The 24,925-nt window shown below is 48.7% G+C and overlaps 1 protein-coding gene across 1 annotated transcript in view; it reads right to left on the minus strand.

Moving 5' to 3' along the window:
* Window positions 1-3,945: 3,945 nt before the first annotated feature.
* The window catches only part of ADAMTS4 (ADAM metallopeptidase with thrombospondin type 1 motif 4), a 29,076-nt gene continuing 8,096 nt past the window's right edge, over window positions 3,946-24,925 (minus strand). Inside the window, exons 2-9 of the mRNA XM_040333474.1 lie at window positions 13,701-14,039; window positions 13,456-13,588; window positions 11,533-11,703; window positions 11,135-11,421; window positions 10,786-10,972; window positions 8,745-8,920; window positions 7,479-7,654; window positions 3,946-5,955 (exon numbers count right to left, since the gene is read on the minus strand). Coding sequence (XP_040189408.1) covers window positions 5,520-5,955; window positions 7,479-7,654; window positions 8,745-8,920; window positions 10,786-10,972; window positions 11,135-11,421; window positions 11,533-11,703; window positions 13,456-13,588; window positions 13,701-14,039 — 1,905 coding nt within the window. The 3' untranslated portion in view covers window positions 3,946-5,519. The remainder of the gene's footprint in view (window positions 5,956-7,478; window positions 7,655-8,744; window positions 8,921-10,785; window positions 10,973-11,134; window positions 11,422-11,532; window positions 11,704-13,455; window positions 13,589-13,700; window positions 14,040-24,925) is intronic.

Raw genomic sequence — 24,925 nt, forward strand, 5'->3', positions numbered from 1 at the left:
ACACCTTAACTCCTCCTCCTCTTTCCGTCGGTTTCCATCTTTGGACCTCTTGCTTATTTATCTCACCACATCTGCGGTATCACAACTCCACCTCCTCCTCCTCTTTCCGTCGGGTTCCTCAAGGTTCCATCCTCGGACCTTTCACTTATTTATCTCACCACATCTGCAGTATTATAACTCCTCCTCTTTCCGACGGGTCCCCCCAAGCTTCTGTCCCCGGACCTCTCTCTTACCTATTTCACCACATCTTCAGTATCACAACTTCACCTCTTCCTCTCCTCCTGCTCTCTTTATCTAGTCCCCCAAGGTTCCGTCCTCGGACCCTTCTCTTACCTATCTCACCACATCTTCAGTATCACAACTCTACCTCTTCCTTTCCTCCTCCTCTCTCCATCTGGTCACCCAAGTTTTCGTCCTCGGACCTTTCTCTTACCTATCTCACCACATCTTAACTCCTCCTCCTCTTTCCGTCGGTTTCCATCTTCGGACCTCTTGCTTATTTATCTCGCCACATCTGCAGTATCACAACTCCACCTCCTCCTCCTCTTTCCGTCGGGTTCCTCAAGGTTTCATCCTCAGACCTTTCACTTATTTATCTCACCACATCTGCAGTGTTACAACTCCTCCTCTTTCCGACGGGTCCCCCAAGCTTCTGTCCCCGGACCTCTCTCTTACATATATTACCACATCTTCAGTATCACAACTTCACCTCCTCCTCTCTTTATCTGGTCCCCCAAGGTTCCGTCCTCGGACCCTTCTCTTACCTATCTCACCACATCCTAACTCCACCTCCTCCTCTTTCCGTCAGGTTCCATCTTCGGACCTCTTGCTTATCTAACTCACCACATCTGCAGTATTACAACTTCACCTCCTTCTCTCCTCCTGTTCTTTTTATCTGGTCCCCCAAGGTTCCGTCCTCGGACCCTTCTCTTACCTATCTCACCACATCTTTACTCCACCTCCTCCTCTTTCCGATAGGTTCCATCTTCGGACCTCTTGCTTATCTATCTCACCACATCTGCAGTATCACAACTCCACCTCCTCTCCTCATCCTCTTACCGTCAGATATGTCCTGGCGGGAAAAAGACACACTAACGGCGGCAGACCATGTGAGGCAAGATGGCGTCTAGTAGGAAAAGAAAAAACGAATGGCAGCCGACCATGTGGGGCAAGATGGCGCCCGGTGGGGAAAAGACACACTAATGGCAGCGGACCACGTGGGGCAAGATGGCGCCCGGTGGGGGAAAAGACACACTAACGGTGGCGGACCATGTGAGGCAAGGTGGCGCCTAGTAGGGAAAGAAAAAACGAATGGCAGCGGACCATGTGGGGCAAGATGGCGCCCGGTAGGGAAAAGACACACTAATGGCAGCGGACCATGTGGGGCAAGATGGCGCCCGGTGGGGGAAAAGACACACTAACGGCGGCAGACCATGTGAGGCAAGATAGCGCCTAGTAGGGAAAAGACACACTAATGGCAGCGGACCACGTGGGGCAAGATGGCGCCCGGTGGGGGGAAAAACACACTAACGGTGGCGGACCATGTGGGGCAAGATGGCGCCCAGTGGGGAAAAGACACACTAATGGTGCCGGATCATGTGGGGCAAGATGGCAACCGCTTCCTGCGCTCTGCAAAGGAGGCGTCTATGAAGCTTTTTTCCAAACCTGGGACCAAGGACAATCCTCCCAAGACTGATTCCAGGTCTTTTTTTCAGCGCCAACATAGAGGAACGCAGTTCTGGTACCTCCAGCACTGAATGTACTGGCAAGGGGTACTGGGGTTGTTGGAGGGTCTATTGATGCCGAGGAATCTGTTGATGCCGAGGGATCTATTTTCGCTGGAGAGGTCTATTATTGCTAGTGGGGGATCTATTGTTGAGGGAGGAGGTTCTAATAATGCTTGAAGATCTATTGTTGCTGGGGTAGGTCTGTTGTGACTGGTGAGGGATGTATTGTTGCTGGTGGGGGGGGATCAATTGTTGCTTGGAGGAAGCTACTATTGAGGGAGGGGTTGCTGGAGGTTCTATTCCTGCTGGCCGCTGGGAGATTTATTATTGCTGCTGGGGGTCTATTGCTACTGGGGTGGATCTATTGTTGCTAGGGGGATCTATTTTTCTGTTTTTCTTGTTATTTCAACACATTGCATACAAACCTTTAACATTTTAAGAATGCAAAGCAGAGGACACAATAAATCCAAAACATTCTTAATTAATATTTAATTTTTTTATTTAATATAAATAGTTTTTAAATAATTCTGTGCATTTAACAATATAAAAAAAAAAAAGGACAAAAATAATAATATAAAATGATCATAATTAAACACTGATTTAAAGGAATTGTTGGCTGTCCCTTCATTCAGTTGGCCCTGTGTGCAGTCCTGAGAGTCCTGACTCCCAACCATTGCAGCAAAAAAAAAAAAAAAAATGGGCGGGCCCTGTACCTGTAACCGTTGGGTCACAGCCATGGGTGGGTGTGGTTAGAACGCTTTTCGGGAGGCGGGGCATGTCTGATTCTGTGTCACGTGACCACGGATAGTCATAAAACCGGTAGGCTACATTGGTAAATCCTTGTTACGGTAGGTGCTCTATGGCATCTTCTGAAGGTTAGCAATTACGTGTTTTCTAGGGAACCCTTTATAGGAGGACTGGGATATCCCCATCATTTAAGAACAATTTAATAGTTGTATAAAATATTAGAAAAGTTCCTTTAGTACCTTCTCCTTGATAGACCTGATATGATTGAAGGAGATGATGGCAAATATGATTCAACTTGTAGAATCTCTGGAATTACACAGGAGAATCCCAGTCATAATCCCCCGTTCTACTGCACTTCAGATGCCTGGTCTCCCCCCTGATAATTGCAGCCTAGTCGAAGGCTGAACGTTGAAACCGACAAAAGATTTGGATATTCTGTGGCCACCCCCCCAAATGTTTAAGCTTTTGCAGATGTTACGATACGGTGCATAATGGGTCACTAAACGAAGACATATGTTCACACATCTGCAGTGCAGTAGAGCGCCGATTACTGAAGATCCTTGGGAACCTTTTGTTCACTTTTTCGAAAAACTATATCTAATGTCAGTTAGTTTGTTGCTTAAAAATTGTTCACGTTGTCTGTTAGTCCCGATTTTTCTTTGCAGTCTACTTAGGGCCTCGTCATCCAATATTAAAGACTTGTAGACACAATAATAAATATATAAATAAAAACTCGTTAGAGATTTGTACACGACATCGAGGACCGATCGAGGCAGCAACAAACAGCAGTTCCTATGGGCTCTATAAATGAAAAAGCCTTGAAGAGCTTCTTGAGAACTAAAGACGGACATAAAGGTAATGGAATTTCCTGGTGCCTCCATGGCAGCATACCTGTGATAGAGCTCCGCCTTGACTCCTCCCTCAGGACTAGTGAATAGCATAAATTAAAGACCGAGTTAGGCCCCACCCCCAACATCCAAGAGTACAGGGAAGGACGCTTCCGCCGGAACTTTGGCATCCGGGGTTGTCAAGTTAATTCAGAAAGATTACAAGCTGAAGAACTTGGAACCTCGGGCTCGGGTGAAAGGTCATTCAACAGGGGCTTCTCGGCACATGTTCCTTAAACATTATCGTATTGATCCTGGGGCTCTTACAACAGTAGAGTGCGGGAGAAGAGAACTTTGTGCCGCCATGTCTGTTTCTAATTGAACATTTTCAGTTAAAGCATTAAACCCACCGGTGTCAGCTAGTTATTTTATCACAGGCATGCTGCCATAGAGGCACCAGGAAAATGGAAAATGGTATCATACTTACCGTAATTTTCCTTTCCTGGTGCCTATCCATGGCAGCATATGCTCCCACCCTTGTACGTTTCGGTATGTAGCTATTTTACAGAGAATGGGGTTTACAGAGAATGGGGTGCTTTAATTTATGCTATTCGCTAGTCCTGAGGGAGGAGTCAAGGCGGAGCTCTATCACAGGTATGCTGCCACGGATAGGCACCAGGAAAGGAAAATTACGGTAAGTATGATACAATTTTCAGTTTTTCGAGTTTCTGTAGCACCAGAGTAAGTTTTCTTATGTCCTTACAGTAGGATAAACCAAGGATCTCCATCGGTCCTCCAGCCTCGATGTACAACTTAGTCCAATGTTCTTCAAAAGGATCACCTGCAGATCTACAAAACAACCACCCAGGCTGGATTACGATAGAGAGAGCCCTGTTTAGCACCAGATCATACGTTCGAAGACTATATAAGGGACAATGGACATATAAATTAGAATGGATTTTGAACCTCATGCTGTGGCTAAGCAGCACCAAGTGTCTGGCCGAAACCGCAAGGCGTTGTTCATGTTGGGCCTTACAGGAGGATAAACCAAGGATCTCCATCGGCCCTCCAGCCTCGATGTACAACTTAGTCCAATGTTCCTTTAAAAGGATCACCTGCAGATCTGCAAAGAACCACCTAGGCTGGATTAGGATGGAGAGAGCCCTGTTTAGCACCAGATCTCACGTTCGAAGACTATATAAGGCACAACGGACATATAAATTAGAATGGATTTTGAACCTCATGCTGTGACTAAGCAGCACCAAGTGTCTAGCCAGAACCGCCAGGTGTTGTTCATGCTGGGCTTTACGGTAGCGAACAAGGTCCATCCAAACCCCCCCCCCCATCGATCACTTCTACGCCTAGGAAAAGCTATTCCCAAAACACAAACCCTTCTTCCGGTTCCTCTTAAAAAGAGAATTCCAGAACGGGAAGAGCTTATCGATTTTGTGGACCCCAGGCTGTCCATCAGGGATGTGTTATCAACAAAGTTATCCTAGCTAATTATTTTATGTTCCTATTAAATAATATGGGTATCCAGACCCTACTTTCAGTCCATAGTGAGGAATCAACTCCTCTTACAAGCTACCGTAGAGTTTGACGCTGAATTTTTTTGATTGCCTCAGCAACGGCAAACCCCTTTTTTTTTCGAACACTTCGGTGACCACATATAACTCTCAAAGTTCATGGAAGACTGTCTTTGTGGTCACCAGTTCATCTTTGTAGTTCAAAGTCCATTGGCAATAAGATAACAGTTGGCCAAATGAGGACAAAAGGGGAAAAGTCCAAAGGGGAGCCGCCTGTGGTGGACCAGCCAACAGCACGGGCTTATTAAAGACTCAACAATGTCTACTTTGAGTCCAGGTGGCCTTCCTTTGTTTCTTTTTCGAGCTATACAACAGTCCGTTGATGCTTTTTTTTGGCAAGACCATCTGTACCACCTCTGTTCACCTCTCTTTTGCAATATATTTCTTAATATCTTGGCTGCAAAGCTGGCCCGTTAAATGGTTTTACAGGATGTCGCCCATTAATTTCAGCTCTTGATATTTTTCGAGAACGTTTTGTGAAAGGTGGTACTGTCCAGTTCTTTATATGCATAGCTTGAAGATGCTGCCTGCGAAAAACACTTAAACTTCCTACCTAAAAAGAAATTAGGTTGGAATGTGCTAGCTTGTCTCTCTGAATCGAGACATAAATGTCCCAGTACATCTTCTACCGATCATTTGCGGCTGTTTCTGGTCTTCCTCAAAATTTCGAGTATCTGTGCCCTCCGTTTCATCCAGTCTTCTGCCGGTTTCTTGGCTGGTATGGACCTGGTAGTTGGTTTGGGGACGAAGAAGGTGTATTTGAGACGTGGGGCTCTCTGGTCACTGACAACCAAGGCCTGGATAGTAATGGACTCTTTCAGGGGTCCGCGTCCAACAATGGTTTCCATAGCTTTGGTGGCCCCACTGTACCGTACAGTTAACCCTCCTCCAATGTTAACGTCCACTTCTGATGGCACCAGGATATAGTTTCCATTGAGGGCGTAGGTTCCATCTTGTCTTTTTAAGGCCAAGTAGACCCCGTCGCTCGTTGAGGATGACCCGCTGTTCTGACGTATCAAAATATTTGTGGCACCTGCTGGGATGGTGACCACGTCATTGTAGCCATACCTGGAAGCATAAGGCAAAACAAACATTTGAGGATAATATAACCAGTAGTAGGTCTAAAAATCCTATTTTACAATTTCTGCTACAAATCTGCTTGTTTTACAAGTGTCTTCGATTATACCCTGGAACGTGAACCACAAAGTACTCTTACATGTGCCAGAGTGTAATCTATTTCACATGTGTCATATAAGGGATGATGTAAGGCATGGTTGGGGACTCTTGACTTCTTATGGTGGTGGTGGGGGGGGGGTGCACTGTGATGTAAGGGAAGGTTGGGGACTCTTAACTCCTGACGGTGGGGGGGGAGCACTGTGATGTAAGGGATGGTTGGGGACTCTTGACTTCTGATGGTGGGGGGGGAGCCCTGTGATGTAAGGGATGGTTGGGGACTCCTGACTTCTGATGGTAGGGGGGGAGCCCTGTGATGTAAGGGATGGTTGGGGACTCCTGACTTCTGATGGTGGGGGGGGGAGCCCTGTGATGTAAGGGATTGTTGGGGACTCCTGACTTCTGATGGTGGGGGGGGGGGAGCACTGTGATGTAAGGGATGGTTGGAGACTCTTGACTTCTGATGGCGGGGGGGAGCACTGTGATGTAAGGGATGGTTGGAGACTCTTGACTTCTGATGGTGGGGGGGGGAGCACTGTGATGTAAGGGATGGTTGGAGACTCTTGACTTCTGATGGCGGGGGGAGGAGCACTGTGATGTAAGGGATGGTTGGAGACTCTTGACTTCTGATGGCGGGGGGGGGGGGGGGGCACTGTGATGTAAGGGATGGTTGGGGACTCTTGACTTTTGATGGTGGGGGGGGGGTGCACTGTGATGTAAGGGATGGTTGGAGACTCTTGACTTCTGATGGCGGGGGGGAGCACTGTGATGTAAGGGATGGTTGGAGACTCTTGACTTCTGATGGGGGGGGGGGAGCACTGTGATGTAAGGGATGGTTGGAGACTCTTGACTTCTGATGGCGGGGGGAGGAGCACTGTGATGTAAGGGATGGTTGGAGACTCTTGACTTCTGATGGCGGGGGGGGGGGGGGGCACTGTGATGTAAGGGATGGTTGGGGACTCTTGACTTTTGATGGTGGGGGGGGGTGCACTGTGATGTAAGGGAAGGTTGGGGACTCTTGACTTCTGATGGTGGGGGGGGTGCACTGTGATGTAAGGCATGGTTGGAGACTCTTGACTTCTCAAAGGGGGGGGCTCTTGACATCCAATGTAAGGGAAGGGGGGGCGGTCTAGACATGATCATATAGACACAACCGGCAACCATAATGCGGATGTGGCCCACGATGAAGTTGAGTTGGACAACCTTGTTCTACATGGACACCACCAACCAATTCAGCCAAATTCCTGACTCGGTATGTCTATGCAAAGACCAGATAAGAGCACAGTAACCAGATTCAGGGCCTACTTCGTACTTGCCTAACCTCCTTCCCAATATAAACCTACGTCATTCGCCCCAGTTGGCCGCACATGACAACTTTTTTTTAAATTTGGTGTTTGAAAATTTTTGTGGCGTCTCACCGTGGTTTTGTAAAGGATCCATAAGTCTTGGTACAGGCTGAGCCGCTCCCGCCGCACACCATGCACTTATCGAATTTCTTCTTAGACCCGATGACTCGGTCGCAGCCAGAGTGGACGCAGCGCCCCTGTACGCATACAGAAGTGGAGTCCGGGGAGCATGGAGTCCCATCCGCCACCTGGAACCAGAGGAAAAAAAACGGGGAGATTCGGTTACCATTACTGATCCAAATGTGTGGAAGACGGGGGGGGGCTATAGAATGTACAGCATGCACTCAGGGTCATCTTAATGCAAGGGCACTCCTGGGCACTGCCCATGGGCCCCCAGGTACATGGGGGGGCCCCACAATAATCTGGCATTACATCATACTTGCCAACTATCCCGTATTTGCTGGGGACAGTTGGGCTGCAGTGAGGCTGCTTATGGGCATAGTGAGGCTGCTTATCGGCACCGTGAGACTGCTTATGGGCACCGTGAGACTGCTTATGGGCACAGTGAGACTGCAAATGGGCATTGTTGACCCTCTTTTCCACTTACAGTAGCTGCTGCATTCTCACCCTAGGCTTATACTCGAGTCAATAAGTTTTCCCATTTTTTTGTGGTAAAATTAGATGCCTCTCCTTTTTATTCGGGTCGGCTTATACTCGAGTATATACGGTAATTCTATAAACTATTTATACTGGCACGGCGGATAAGGTACAGTGAGGCTGCTTATGGGCACCATGAGGCTGTTTATGGGCACATGAGGCTGCTTATGGGCACAGTGAGACTGTTTATGGGCATAGTGAGGCTGTTTTTGGGCACCGTGAGGCTACTTATAGGCACCGTGAGGCTGTTTTTGGGCACCGTGAGGCTGCTTATGGGCACCGTGAGGCTGCTTATGGACACCGTGAGGCTGCTTATGGGCACTGTGAGGCTACTTATGGGCACCGTGAGGCTGTTTTTGGGCACCGTGAGGCTACTTATGGGCACAGTGAGGCTGTTTATGGGCACCGTGAGGCTGCTTATGGGCACCGTGAGGCTGCAAATGGGCATTGTTGACCCTCTTTGCCCATGGGCCCATGATGCTATTAAGACGGCCCTGCATGCACTCCTATGGTGGTAGGCATTCCATTCCGGAAATACAGCCGAAATAAAATTTTACCATCTAAATAAGCCGTGTAAGCACATCGAAAACATCGGAAATATCCATTTTCATTGTATAGGGTGCAAAATTCATTTGTGTTTAGCGCAAGGAAAATAACAGATGTTGGATATTTGGGACTCACCCGGGGCTCCAGGACATAATAGTAGCCCAAAGGACGTGATTGGCAGGTGAGTTTGCACTGGTCCTTCTCTGCGATTCCGTTGTAGCGGGGCACCCAGTCCATGGGCGATGGGAAACCCTTAAAGAGGTCTGTCCGGTGGTTGTAGACGGCACACTGCTGCTCTCTGTAGGTCATCGCTGTAGGGCGAGAAGATTGGGGTCACCACTTATTATTGAAGACCTCTTCTATCTGTCAATCTCTGGGCTTGAGTCCTGTTAGAACCAGAGTTCTCCCAACCGTGGCCCCCGGGGGGCCAGATGTGGCCCTTTGCTTGCCATTATCTGGCCATTGGGGAACTTTTCCTCCCGCTGATACAAGACACTATTCCTCTTACCAACTGCCACCAGTGATGGGGCAACAATGGGGTATTATTTATCCTACTGACACCAACAATGGGCCACTATTCCTCCCACTCACACCATCGATGGGGCACTATTCCCACCACTAGCACCAACAATGGGGTATTATTTCTCCTACTGATACCCAACAATGGGGAGCTATTCCTCTGCCTGACACTAACAATGGGGTATAATTTCTCTCACTGACACAAACAATGGGGCACCATTCCTCCCCCTAATACCAAAGATGCACTGTTTACTCCCACTAACACCAGAACAATTTCTACTCCCAATGGCCATAGCAAACTGGCCCTTTGTTTAGAAAGTTTGGAGACCCCTGTGTTGGACTTTGACACCCAAAACATTTTTTTTTACACTTAACGCTTCAAAATCTACTACTACTGCAGCAGCATACATTATGGCACTGGCCACATGGGTGGCACTGTCTGCAGGTAGTACACGCAATAACGTCATGGGTGGCACTGTCTGCAGGTAGCACATGCGTTATGGCCCATAACGCATGTGCTGCCTGCAGAGACAGTGCCACCCATGCCACCAATGCCGTAATGTGCTGCAGACAGTGCCACCCATGACGTTAAAGCATGTGCTGCCTGCAGAGACAGTGCCATCCATGCTGCCAATTGCAGTATTCCATTGGCGGCATGGGTGGCACTGTCTGCAGCACAATCTGGCATTGGTGGCATGGGTGGCATTGTCAGTAGGTAGCACATACGTTACGGCATTAGCGTCATGGGTGGCACTGTCTGCAGCACAATATGGCATTGGTGGCATGGGTGGCACTGTCTGCAGGTAGCACATGCGTTATGGCATTAGCGTCATGGGTGGTACTGTCTGCAGCACAATATGGCATTGGTGGCATGGGTGGCACTGTCTGCAGGTAGCACATGCGTTATAGCATTAGCGCCATGGGTGGCACTGTCTGCAGCACATTACGGCATCTTCGTCATGGGTGGCACTGTCTGCAGCACAATATGGCATTGGTGGCATGGGTGGCACTGTCTGCAGGTAGCACATGCGTTATGGCATTAGCGTCATGGGTGGCACTGTCTGCAGCGCAATATGCCATTGGTGGCATGGGTGGCACTGTCAGCAGGTAGCACATGCGTTACGGCATTAGCGTCATGGGTGGATCTGTCTGCAGCACATTATGGAATTGGAGGCATGGGGGGCACTGTCTGCAGCACAATATGGCATTGGTGGCATGGGTGGCACTGTCAGCAGGTAGCACATGCGTTATGGCATTAGCGTCACGGGTGGATCTGTCTGCAGCACATTATAACATTGGCGGCATGGGGGGGCACTGTCTGCAGGTAGCACATGCGTTACGGCCCATCTATGTCATGGGTGGCACTGTCTGCAGCACAATATGGCATTGGCGGCATGGGTGGCACTGTCTGCAGGTATCACATGCGTTATTGCCCATAACGCACGTGCTGCCTGCAGAGACAGTGCCACCAATGCCGTAATGTGCTGCAGACAGATCCACCCGTGCTGCCAATAGCATTATGAAGGGGCAGGGCCAGGGGTGGAGCTGAAGGGGGGCCCGTCAGGTAGGCTGTACGGGGCCCCCATGATTTCTATTAGCAGCCCTGGCCATTAAGTTCGAACGCCTTTGAAGTTGGCTCCGGGCGTGTAAGACGTACCATTGCCGGTTGGGCACTCCTGTGTGTTGCAAGAGCGGTACTGAGTCCTCTTCCCTTCGCAGTACTTCCCGCCGTTTCTCGGGACCGGCTTGTTGCATTCGCGGTGGGAGAACTGAACTCCACCACCACACGTCCGCGAGCATCCGCCATATGGACCCCAAGGACCCCAACCGCCATTCGTCGGAGTCTGAAAAAAGTAATAAGTAAAACGATTAAAGTTGCAATTTTGTAGAATCTCGAGGGGCTTCTAGTTCTAAAGATCGATTGATGGAACCGACTCTTGATAAAAACTCATATAGCGATCTAACTGGCCTTTGAACTTCGAGGTCTACAATACACCAAGACTCACGTTGTAGGCCTTCATCTCCACTTTGCTGATACACCGGCCGTTCATACAAGTCTTCCCGACTCCGCATTGCGTTCCGTCCGCCCAGGGGAAATGCTTGGTTTGGCACATGAAGTGCCCATCGATCCTCCCGGTACACCATAGAGAGGAGCAGGGGGTGTGCAGGTTTGGGCAGTGCCGAGATTCGGCACCAAAAGTTAGCTGGCACTGGCGGTCGGAATCGTAGTCGTTTCCAGGGAATGGGACTGGCAGGCGGAGGGGGGCTGAAGGCTTGTCCAAAAGACAGTGACCTGGAGAAGGAAGGTACATGGTCAAACACGGGGGTTTCAATGGCTTCTTTGGGGCTTTAGGATCATAGCTTGATGGCAACGATGGCAGAGATGGGCTTTAGGGTTACCTACCGTTGCCGATGTCCAAGAAGTCAGTGATGAATTTGGCACTGCATGGTGACCACAACTCTTCTGGATCTACGTAGGACATAACGGGTGCCATCATATGACGGGTATTGCTGGCCGGGCGGTTGATTTCAATGCAAGGTTTGGAGTTGTCGTGGAGCATGTTGAAGACGTGGCCTGTAGGCAGATAAAGAGAAGATTGCAAATGCTGTTGGTATTTTATCTATTGGAAGAGGTGCTTATAAGTTCTAGTTTAGCCCAGGGGGGTTAAAATCAATTTCATCACGGGCTGCATCAACAGTATATGGGTAAAGGGCTGGTTGTATCTGGGGTACATACAGAGCACAGGGTTCAGGAGTGCGCTACGTACAGAGTGCAGGGTTCAGAAGTGTGTTACATACAGAGAGGAGAGTTCAGGATTACGAAGCATGCAGAATGCAGGGTTCAAGAGTGCGCTACATACAGAGTGCAGAGTTCAGGAGTGCGCTACATACAGAGCACAGTGTTCAGGAGTGTGCTATGTACAGAGTGCAGAGTTCAGGATTATTAAATGTTTAAAGTTCAGAGTTCAAGAATGTGCTACCTACAGAGTGCAAAGTTCAAGAATGCGCTACATACAGAGTGCAGAGTTCAAGAGTGCGCTATGTACAGAGTGCAGAGTTCAGGAGTGCGTTATGTACAGAGTTCAGGAGTGTGTTACGTACAGAGTGCAGAGTTCAGGAGTGCATTGCGTACAGAGTGCAGAGTTCATGAGTGTGTTACGTACAGAGTGCAGAGTTCAGGAGTGCGCTATGTACAGAGTGCAGAGTTCAGGAGTGCACTACGTACATGGTGCAGAGTTCAGGAGTGCACTACGTACAGAGTGCAGAGTTCAGGAGTAAGCAATGTACAGAGTGCAGAGTTCAGGAGTGGACTATGTACAGAGTGCAGAGTTCAGGAGTGCGCTACATACAGAGTGCAGAGTTCAGGAGTGCGTTACGTACAGAGTGCAGAATTTAGGAGTGCATTACATACAGAGTGAAGAGTTCAGGAGTGTGCTACATACAGAGTGCAGAGTTCAGGAGTGTGTTACGTATAGAGTACAGAGTCCAGGAGTGCACTATGTACAGAGTGCAGAGTTCAGGAGTGTGATACGTGCAGAGTTCAGGAGTGCACTACGTACAGAGTGCAGAGTTAAGGAGTGCGATATGTACAGAGTGCAGAGTTCAGGAGTACACAATGGTCAGAGTGCAGAGTTCAGGAGTGCACTACGTACAGAGTGCAGAGTTCAGGAGTGCATTACACACAGAGTGCAGAGTTCAGGAGTGCATTACACACAGAGTGCAGAGTTCAGAAGTGCGCTACGTACAGAGTGCAGAGTTCAGGAGTACACAATGTGCAGAGTTTAGGAGTGCATTACATACAGAGTGCAGAGTTCAGGAATGCGCTATGTAAAGAGTGCAGCATTCAGAAGTGGGTTACGTGCAGCGCTGAAGAGTGCAATACATATAGAGTGCAGAGTTCAGGAGTGTGTTATGTACAGAGTGCAGAGTTCAGGAGTGCGATATGTACAGAGTGCAGAGTTCAGGAGTGTGTTACGTGCAGAGTTCAGGAGTGCGCTATGTACAGAGTGCAGCATTCAGAAGTGGGTTACGTGCAGCGCTGAAGAGTGCAATACATATAGAGTGCAGAGTTCAGGAGTGTGTTACGTACAGAGTGCAGAGTTCAGGAATGTGTTACGTGCAGAGTTCAGGAGTGCGTTACGTACAGAGTGCAGAGTTCAGGAGTGTGTTACGTACAGAGTGCAGAGTTCAGGAGTGCGTTATGTACAGAGTGCAGGGTTCAGGAGTGTGTTACGTACAGAGTGCAGAGTTCAGGAGTGCGTTATGTACAGAGTGCAGGGTTCAGACATCTGCTTTAAACCATCAGTTGTTAAGTAGTTTTGCTTACCTAGCTCATGAGCAGCAGTAAAAGCAGACTGCAAACCATCATCCTCAACAATGGAACAACTCCTTGATGGATCACAAACTGTACCAACATCAGCCATGCCAAGTGTGTCACAGGTGGATACTCCACAAAGATTCTGCCAACAAAAAAGCACATAAGTAATAAATATACATTTGTTCCTCAGGAACTAGTACAATCTACTCCAAAATTTTGGTAACATTTTTGGGGCGCTACAAAAATCTACACACCTGGCGGGTGAAGAGGATGGCCGTGTCGAAATGTTCTGAATCAGAGTCATTGGGTTTGTTCAGCCCCTTCTGCCACTCACAGAAGTTCCTCAACATCTCAGCGGCATTGGAGGTCATCTTCAGCCCCCCGTAGGTGTTGGACTTGTCGGCCCGCCCGATCACTACCAGCCGCGTCACCACCACATTCACCGGGTTCTTCAGGCTCGGGTGGCGAAAGAATTTGGCAGCAGCCGCCATGACGGTCAACAGATACCTCTTGAGGCCCGCTCCGTGGAAGGTGGCCATCGTCTCATCCGCAACCACCAAAGTCTCCACGTAACGGGGCAGCGATGCAAAACGCTGTTGGGGGGGGGATAAAAGAAGATAATTGTTTAATGACGTAAAACGAATGTATGATATTATTAAAGAATGTACAGTGATGCCTTTGTATATTTTAAAAAAGGTATGCTCAAGTAATCAAATTTGGCTTTTCTAAAAAAAAATTACGTTGCGTGACTGCTTTATGTCGAATAGCGAGGCTTCTATTTTCGTGCCTAAAATGATTCCCCTCCTACATTCCCAACTCTTACATCATCTTTCTGCTCGTGCTTTGAGAGCCTCACTCTTGCCCTTAGACGTGTCTCTGTTGCCTAGCCGGTGTTGAATCAAGATTGGCGTTGGAGAAGAACATCACGTAGAAAAGAAAAAATTTTACCCACATTTTTTGGTAATGTTCTGGTGATTTGGCATAGACTACTCGCTCTTCCTCATAGTTCTACATTAATTTCATCCTTGGGCAGTTCTCAAAGGTTTTCCAGGTACATATAGCCAGATTCAGGTAGAGATACGCCGGCGTATCAGTAGATACGCCGTCGTAACTCAGAATCTGCGCCGTCGTATATTTAAGTGCATTCTCAAATTGAGATACGCTTAAATGTAGCTAAGATATAACCGCCGGCGCCGTCGTATCTTAGCTGTCTATTTACGCTGGCCGCTAGGGGCGTGTACGCTGATTTACGCCTAGAATGCGCAAATCAGCGAGATACGCCTATTCACGAACGTACGCTTGCCCGTCGCAGTAAAGATACGCCGTTTACGTAAGGCGTTTTCAGGCGTAAAGATAACCCACCAAAAAGATGGCGCAGCCAATGTTAAGTATGGACGTCGGAACCGCGCCGAATTTTTTAATTTTTACGTCGTTTGCGTAAGTCGTCCGTGAATTCGGGCTGGGCGTAATTTACGTTCACGTCGAAACCAATAAGTCTTTGCGGCGTAATTTGGAGCATGCGCACTGGGATACGTCCACGGAGCCGTTCGTTCAAAACGTCATTTACGTGGGATCATACTTTATTTGCATAAAACACGCCCACCTCTTCACAATTTGAATTAAGCGCGCTTACGCCGGCACATTTACGCTACGCCGCCGTAACTTAGGACGCAAGTGCTTTGTGAATATAGCACTTGCCTCTCTAACTTACCTCTAATGGCCACCATGTTGAAGGGTTACGTTGAATGTTTTAAGGTCTATTGGCTGGATTCAGGTAGACGTGCCTAACGTTAGGCAGGCGTAGCGTATCTCATATACGCTACGCCTGCCTAACGTTAGGCACGTCTACCTGAATCCAGCCAATAGACCTTAAAACATTCAACGTAACCCTTCAACGTGGTGGCCATTAGAGGTGTCAGTCACGCTCTTACCATTTTTCGTAATCGAACTGCTAATGCCTTGGCAAATATGACAAATGGGTCAAAGGTTGGTTGCAAATTGCCTACAACAACACGTCGCACAGTATGTTTCGGGGAAAGGGGGGGTGGCTACGACAGATTCTTTGGAAACCCCCTCTCCACACTTCATGATAAACCTGTCAACAATCCAACAGAGGCCCCTTGCAGCGCCGTTCCCTCAGAATGAGGCCCCCGTTTTCCCAGATTCCGTTCATAATTCACCTCGGAATATTTTCCGAAGCAGCGAGTACTATTAGCCATCCATCAAGCTCTATAAATCTAACATACGTTGGCTTTGTCGTACAAGATATATTTTCATGACGCATCCCTACGGTCCCTGGCTTCCTCATTATTGTCATCCTTTCCTGGATCAGCATCGTCCTGCCTATAGAACGTGATGACGTCGTATGAAGGTCAACTTTTATGGCCACAACAAAACTTGCGCAGAAAATGTTTTTTGGCAGAGAGGACCAAGATAATGAATTTTCTATCAAAGTGTTTCTTACATGTTATATGTTAAATAAAGACGCTCAACGCTTAAAGAGAACCAGTCACTTACAGACTGGTGCAAGAATTGCCCGACGGTGAATGGTGGTGGTGGTGGTACCTCTTGGGGTTTTGGCTGCTGCCTTTCAGATATGGCCTTAGGGTTATTTCAGTGAGAAGTCTTGGGTATTAAAGAATGAGCGCCTGGTGTCTCTGTCACTGGGCTGACTAGATCAGACAGGGGTCCTGGGTGATTGTGTGGACAAGTCCCTTCCAGTAGGTTGAGCCCGATGGTGAATGGTAGTGGTGGTGGTGGTGGACCCTCTTGGGGTTTGGGCTGCTATCTTTCAGATATGGCCTTAGGGTTATTTCAGTGAGAAGTCTTGGGTATTAAAGAATGAGCGCCTGGTGTCTCTGTCACTGGGCTGACTAGATCAGACAGGGGTCCTGGGTGATTGTGTGGACAAGTCCCTTCCAGTAGGTTGAGCCCGATGGTGAGTGGTGGTGGTGGACCCTCTTGGAGTTTGGGCTGCTACCTTTCTGATATGGCCTTAAGGTTGATTCAGTGAGAAGTCTTGGGTAGGATAGAAGGAGCGCCCGGTATCTCTGTCACTGGACTGACTAGATCAGCCGGTGGTCCTGGGTGATTATGTGGACAAGTCCCTTCCAGTAGGTTGAGCCTGATGGTGAGTGGTGGTGGTGGTGGACCCTCTTGGGGTTTGGGCTGCTACCTTTCTGATATGGCCTTAGGGTTGATTCAGTGAGAAGTCTTGGGTGGGATAGAAGGAGCGCCCGGTGTCCCTGTCACTGGACTGACTAGATCAGCCGGTGGTCCTGGGTGATTGTGTGGACAAGTTCCTTCCAGTAGGTTGAGCCTGATGGTGAGTGGTGGTGGTGGTGGACCCTCTTGGAGTTTGGGCTGCTACCTTTCTGATTTGGCCTTAAGGTTGATTCAGTGAGAAGTCTTGGGTAGGATAGAAGGAGCGCCCGGTGTCCCGGTCACTGGACTGACTAGATCAGCCGGTGGTCCTGGGTGATTATGTGGACAAGTTCCTTCCAGTAGGTTGAGCCTGATGGTGAGTGGTGGTGGTGCTACCTTTCTGATATGGCCTTAGGGTTGTTTCAGTGAGAAGTCTTGGGTAGGATAGAAAGAAGCACCCAGTGTCCCTGCATCCCTGTTCAGCACCATTCTTTTTTCCAAGCCTTTGTAATCAATACAGTGGAACCTCGGATTGCGAGTAATACGGTTAACGAGCGTTTCGCAATACGAGCACTGTATGTAAAAAAATCCTATCTCTGTTTGCGAGTGTTGTCTCGTAAAACAAGCAGGATTCAGGCCAAAGAGGTGTGCAGTTCCACGTTTGGCCTGAGGTGGGGGGTGCCGGAGCCGAGTCGAACGGCGCCTTTTGGGAATGCTCGGAAAGATTTGAAAAGACACGGAAATACCGTTCCTGAGCCTTTCCGAGGTTTGGCGAGGTCTTGCCGAGGACTTCCCTTCACTTCCTGCCCTAGAGACACAGCAGGAAGTAAGAGGAGATCTCTCCAAAGTGAGAGGCTATCCCTTCATAGAAAGTTGACAACAGGTGTACCCCACTGGAGATCTCCCTTCGACTCCTGCTCCGGTGACAACTCCATCCCGACCACAACATCATCTTCCTGGAGTTTGCATGTTCTCCCTGTGCCTGCGTGGGTTTCCTCCGGGTACTCCGGTTTCCTCCCACGCTCTAAAGACGCTGGTAGGTTAAATCGGATCCTGTCTAAATATCAAGATACCTCTCAACTCAACTCAAAAATGTTGGATTTCCCCTCATTTTCTGTACCAGAGACAATGGTCACCAAATGGAGGGGTGAGTGCTGAGGGTAATAGCTCAAAAAACGCGAGACGGTCAAATACGAGAGAGCCCCGAAGGCTGGGAAGACTCCATATGGAAAGAGTTAAGGCAGACAGATACTTAGAAAGCCAGAAGATGAGGAACACAATGTTGCAATTCCGTAGCGATGACTTATGAGTAAGGAGACGTCTTAATCCTTAAGACTTGGAAAGACGGGAGGGAGGCCCTGGGTCTGGAGTTTACATTGTCGTATATATACAAGGGTTACATCACTGCTGACGATCCGCCGTCATCCATCACCTCTCAAATACCCAAACAATCGCGTGTGGCTCTCCTAAGCTCATCCCAATTCGTTTTTATTCTTCTTCCCGTCTATGACAGCTCTCTGGAACGTCATCTGCTTACTAAGTTTGGTTCTCCGAAAGCCTTGCGCAAATTCAGTATTAATGGCCTGTCCTCGGCGTGGATTGCATCAACACTGCGTAATGTGCATTAACGCACATGTGTGTGGGCCGCCCGAGAACGGGACGTACTTTGTCAACCGTCCCGTGCAATCCTCCGACGAGAAAAACAATGATCTAGATTGGTGGATCGCTGTCAATCACCTTTAAATTGTATCGAATGTAGTTAACTATGTCGCCTTTATATACGATAATGGGGCTAAAAATAGCATTCCATCTTTGCCATGAAGAGGGGTGGCTCGTCCAAGGACAGGGAACTAGCGGGGAGGCAATTAAAAGTGGTTCAACCATCAAAAAATTTCCAGATTGCCCAAAAAGATCTATGTGAGCCCCATGTGATCATCTGTAGTCCATCAGTTGGGTCCTAAGGCTACAGACCTTGGAAGACACACGCCCATCTACAGACATCAGTTGGGTCCTAAGGCTACAGACCTTTGGAAGACACACGCCCATCTACAGACACCAGTTTGTTTCCAAAGAACGTCAGAAATGTTCCAGATAGCCCAAAAAGATCCATTCGGAGCCCCACATGATCACCTGTAGTCCATCAGTTGGGTCCTAAGGCTACAGACCTTTGGAAAAAACACGCCCATCTACAGACATCAGTTTGTTTCCAAAGAACGTCAGAAATGTTACAGATAGCCCAAAAAGATCCATTCGGAGCCCCAAATGATCACCTGTAGTCCATCAGTTGGGTCCTAAGGCAAGAGACCTTTGGAAGAAACACGGCCATCTACAGACACCAGTTTGTTTCCAAAGAACGTCAGAAATGTTCCAGATTGCCCAAAAAGATCCATTTGGAGCCCCACATGATCACCTGTAGTCCATCAGTTAGGTCCTAAGGCTACAGACCTTTGGAAGACACACGCCCATCTACAGACATCAGTTGGGTCCTAAGGCTACAGACCTTTGGAAAAAACACGCCCATCTACAGACACCAGTTTGTTTCCAAAGAACGTCAGAAATGTTCCAGATAGCCCAAAAAGATCCATTCGGAGCCCCAAATGATCACCTGTAGTCCATCAGTTGGGTCCTAAGGCTACAGACCTTTGGAAGACACACGCCCATCTACAGACACCAGTTTGTTTCTTGGATCCAATATTTTCATTTCCATTATCCATCACCTGGAGCCATCACCCAGGCCTTGACTTATCACCTGGAGCCATCACCCAGGCCTTGACTTATCACCTGGAGCCATCATCCAGGCCTTGACTTATCACCTGGAGCCATCATCCAGGCCTCGATCCATCACCTAGAGCCATCAACCAGGCCTTGACTTATAACCTGGAGCCATCATCCAGGCCTCAATCCATCACCTAGAGCCATCACCCAGGCCTTGACTTATCACCTGGAGCCATCACCCAGGCCTTGACTTATAACCTGGAGCCATCACCCAGGCCTTGACTTATCACTTAGAGCCATCACCCAGGCCTTGACTTATCACCTGGAGCCATCACCCAGGCCTTGACTTATCACCTGGAGCCATCACCCAGGCCTTGACTTATCACCTGGAGCCATCACCCAGGTCTTGAGTTATCACCTGGAGCCATCATCCAGGCCTCGATCCATCACCTAGAGCCATCATCCAGGCCTTGACTTATCACCTGGAGCCATCACCCAGGTCTTGAGTTATCACCTGGAGCCATCATCCAGGCCTCGATCCATCACCTAGAGCCATCATCCAGGCCTTGACTTATCACCTGGAGCCATCACCCAGGCCTTGACTTATTACCTGGAGCCATCATCCAGGCCTCAATGCATCACCTAGAGCCATCACCCACGCCTCAACCCATCATCTAGGCCTCGATCCATCATTTGGAGCCATCACCCAGGCCTCGACTCATCACCATGAATTATCACCTAGACCTCGACCTATAACCTGGAACCATCACCCACACCTCAACCCATCACCTAGAGCCATCACCCAGGCCTTGACCTATCACCTGGAGCCATCACCCAGGCCTTGACTTATCACATGGAGCCATCACCCAGGCCCTGACTTATAACCTGGAGCCATCACCCAGGTCTTGACTTATCACCTGGAGCCATCAACCAGGCCTTGACTTATAACCTGGAGCCATCATCCAGGCCTCGATCCATCACCTAGAGCCATCACCCAGGCCTTGACTTATCACCTGGAGCCATCACCCAGGCCTTGACTTATAACCTGGAGCCATTACCCAGGCCTTGACTTATCACCTGGAGCCATCACCCAGGCCTCAACCCATCACCCAGGCCTCGATCCATCATTTGGAGCCATCACTCAGGCCTCGACTCATCACCATGAATTATCACCTAGACCTCGACCTATAACCTGGAACCATCACCTACACCTCAACCCATCACCTGGAGCCATCACCTAGGTGATCCTCGGAGAGTTTTTAATGGCCTCCTGGTTTCAGCCCTCACACATGTCTCAAGTGACCTACATAAAACCATGCTCTGACCTCCAGTCCCCTCCCCTCATGTTTTGCCTAATACTATGATTTACGATCAACAGATCCATCCAGTGGCTGTAATGCTGTACTTTTCCTGAAATATCTCAATCAGAAGCAATACTGCAATAAGGCCACTAGATGGCGAAGACGATCACTGGAAATCACTGTTGTAAGCGAGATATGACCAGCATTCGTCAGGGATGGGCGAATGATTGTCACCTTCGTCCAACAAATTTATTTTTGGAGTCAAAATAAACCAGGACTCTAACCCCAGATGAAAGAGGAACCCCCTATAGGCCCCCGAAACTCATTGGATCGTATTTTTTGGACTAAATATACTTGGGAGTGATACTTTTGGTGTGATGCTCCTATTGTCCTTGCACCTTCTATCCTCGTTGCCTCAAATTATGACCCGGCCATGTCTCCTCTGGCTGGTAGGCGAATGAGAATCCCGAATAACAGGTAGCTCAGAGGTGGCCCCGGTTGGTAAAACACGCACATGATTGGCCGAAAGTCTTCGAAAATTGCCCAAATCTCTAGAAACATATTTCGGGCAGCACGTTGGCACTGGGGGTCAAACCAAACCAAACCAGGACACCATCTGCATGGAGTTTACATGTTCTCCGAAGACCTTGTCCTCTCTAAGTTGGGCTCTAGAATGTACGTGAGATGAGGGACCTTAGATTGCAAGCTCTTGAGGTTAGGAAACTGGTTTAGAAGAGCGGGTGCGTGATCTGGGGTGGTCGCTTCGGTCGCAAAAGTATCAATTTTGTCTCGTAATGAGGACTCTTCCGCTCGTATCAAAGGAAAAAAAAACCCTTGTCCTGGAATATCGGCGCTACCCGACGCCGCGCTTTGATGATCCGCCGCGAGATAACAAAGTGCGCTGCGAGACCACAGAACACAGGTCTCGTATTTTTTTTTGGAGTCGCCGGGCAGAAAGATCTTATCGGTCGCGCTACAGTTACAAAGACAAGAGAAGTAACATGGGCTTCACTTCCTCTCCGCCCCGCTCCCATTTCCTGGGGGGTATCGCTCGCCCCCCGCCCCCCCGATCTGCCCTCCATTGTCGCTCATCACAGGATTTCACGGCTGAATGGCCTGGTTGGCGTTCGCCTATTGAGCGCTGCGCGGTAACCTTAGCCCGGTACAGAGGACAAAGAAAACATTCATTCATTGTCTGGGGGGCGGGGGGGGGGGGCGAGACGGAGCCGGCGGAACATGGAGCCTCTTGTTTGGACCCTTCCAATGCTCGCTGGCAGTCGTCCATGGGAAGGTTGTTCCGTGGTCTTCCTCGCCGTTCTGCCAGCGCCGGGGCACACTTGCGTTAACCCGCGCTGCGCCAAAGTGGCAAACCGGTCTTAGCCCCTATAGAAGAGCATTTCCTCAGTCTCCCCTCCCTCCAGTGATCAGACTGTACATTATAACTTTGTAGGAGGAGGAGGAGGCATTTCCTTAGTCTCCTCCCCCCAGTGATCAGACTAAACGTAACTTTGTAGAAGGAGGAGGCGTCGAAGATAAAATTTCAACTTTAATGATAAAAAAAAAGTACAAGATATAAAAAAATAAGTGCGAGCGCGGCGAAACGGGAAAATTGGCACCTTCCAAACTCCCCGTACCGTCAGCCTATTGGAGGAGAACCAACAAGAGCAGCGAGGTCGGCGTATCGGATTGGCCGCGGTCGCCACCCCACCAGCCGCACTGCGACGTCCCGCCGCTCTCATAGAGACCCATTACTTTCCCCGTATCTCATTTCCAGATTCGGAGGGGGGGCGGAAGACGACTCCTTATAAAAACTTTTACGGGTTTCCATAAAACGTGAACATCTGTCAATCTGCAGCGAATCCGCGGAAAGTGAAACCGGAACTGTGGGCCGAAAAAAATCGGCGTAAAAGTAAATTATATTGTTTTTCCCATGAAAAGCCATTTTATAGACGAGGCGATGGCCTGGGGTGGGGGGGGGGGCATGGCGGAGGCATAGTCCCCCATCATTGGTGTCAGTAGGAGGAATAGTCCCCCATCATTGGTGTCAGTGGGAGGAATAGTGTCCCATCATTGGTGTCAGTGGGAGGAATAGTGTCCCATCATTGGTGTCAGTGGGAGGAATAGTGTCCCATCATTGGTGTCAGTGGGAGGAATAGTCCCCCATCATTGGTGTCAGTGGGAGGAATAGTGTCCCATCATTCGTGTCAGTGGGAGGAATAGTGTCCCATCATTGGTGTCAGTGGGAGGAATAGTGTCCCATCATTGGCGTCAGTGGGAGGAATAGTGTCGCATTATTGGTGTCAGTGGGAGGAATAGTGTCCCATCATTGGTGTCAGTGGGAGGAATAGTGTCCCATCATTGGTGTCAGTGGGAGGAATAGTGTCCCATCATTGGTGTCAGTGGGAGGAATAGTGTCCCATCATTGGTATCAGTGGGAGGAATAGTGTCCCATCATTGGTGTCAGTGGGAGGAATAGTGTCCCATCATTGGTGTCAGTGGGAGGAATAGTGTCCCATCATTGGTGTCAGTGGGAGGAATAGTGTCCCATCATTGGCGTCAGTGGGAGGAATAGTGTCCCACCATTGGCGTCAGTGGGAGGAATAGTGTCCCACCATTGGCGTCAGTGGGAGGAATAGTGTCCCATCATTGGTGTCAGTGGGAGGAATAGTGTCCCATCATTGGTGTCAGTGGGGGGAATAGTGTCCCATCATTGGTGTCAGTGGGGGGAATAGTGTCCCATCATTGGTATCAGTGGGAGGAATAGTGTCCCATCATTGGTGTCAGTGGGAGGAATAGTGTCCCATCATTGGCGTCAGTGGGAGGAATAGTGTCCCATCATTGGTGTCAGTGGGAGGAATAGTGTCCCATCATTGGCGTCAGTGGGAGGAACACACATATTCCGCCCCCACATGAATGAGCCCCAAGTCAGCACACCGGTGCTGCAGAGCACTCCGCATCGCGTCACGTCTAAACATTGTGCGGCGTGACTGTGAGGACAGCGCATTGGCGGCCGTTATCTTTAATGTCTTAATGCAAAGCGCGTTAGCGAGCGGCGTAACGCACATGTGTTAAATGACAATGTCCCAGACGGGGATCAACGTTTTTCCGAAAGTGTCGTCGGCGTTGAGATTATGCGACCGTGTTACCTAAAAAAGGGGGGGGAGGGGTGTAAGCGAGGCTTTCTTCCGATTCCGCTGAGATGGAAAAAGTGCGTGGCGGCGGCCCGCCGGAAAACTGATGACTGGAGGAAAATGGGTTTGTGGTAAAGGCATTAAACCAATACAACCTTGACATTCCTTGGCTGCGGCTCAGAGGAGCTCCGGACAACGTCACTTTTCCCATCTTCAGCCCCCACACGCGGCCCAGACGCAAAACCGGTTGGGAGACATCAATGGCCCCGCGAGCCGACTATAATTCCTTCCGAGTGGGCCGCCTGCGCCGCGCATCCTTCCGGCTCCCGAGATTCCTGGAGCTTTTCTTTTTTTTTTCTCTCTTCTTTTCTCTTTTTTTTTTCTCTTATTTTATTCCTTTTATTTTTTCTCATTCTCTTAGTTTTTCTCTGTTTTTTCTCTTGATTTTTCTCTTATTTTTAATTTTTTTCTCTTTTCTTTTCACTTTTTTCTCTCTTTTTCCTTCTCTTAGTTTTTCGTCTCTTTTTCCTCTTATTTTTCTCTCTCCTTTTCTCTCTAATTTTTTCTCTCTTTTTTTTTCTCTTATTTTCTCTCTTAGTTTTATTTTTAATTTTTTTCTCTTTTTTTTTCTCTCGTTTTCCTCTTAGTTTTTCTATTATTTTCCCTTATAATTTCTCTCTTAGTTTTTCACTTTTTCCCCCCTCTTTCTTTTTTCTACTTTTTCCCCTCTTTCTTTTTTTCTCAATTTATTTCTCTCTTTTTTTCTTTATTTTTTTTTCTCTGTTATTTTTCCGCTTTTAGTTTTTCTTTTGTTTTCCTCTTGATCTTTATCTCTTTTTTCCTCCTTTTTTTTCCTCTTATTTTTTAATCAATTTTTTCTCTTTTCTCTCTTTGCAGGAAACTTTTCTAGATCCCGGGAGCTTCCAGATGCCGAATTTCTGGGACAGAGGCAGCAGCACCCGAGGGAGCCACAGTGCATCCCTTCCTCCGCAATCTAAGAGGAAACTCCACTGAGCTTCTGACTGGTTCAGTGATCTCTGTACAGCGCCACAGTATATGTTAGAGCTATATAAATGTATAATAATAATAATAATAGAGTCTAACTGAGGGGGGAGGGGACATTAGAGTGTAAGCTCCTCTGTACAGAGACTGATGTGACTGTGGGGGGGAGGGGACATTAGAGTGTAA

Source organism: Rana temporaria, chromosome 13, assembly GCF_905171775.1.
Source record: "Rana temporaria chromosome 13, aRanTem1.1, whole genome shotgun sequence".
NCBI lineage: Eukaryota > Metazoa > Chordata > Amphibia > Anura > Ranidae > Rana > Rana temporaria.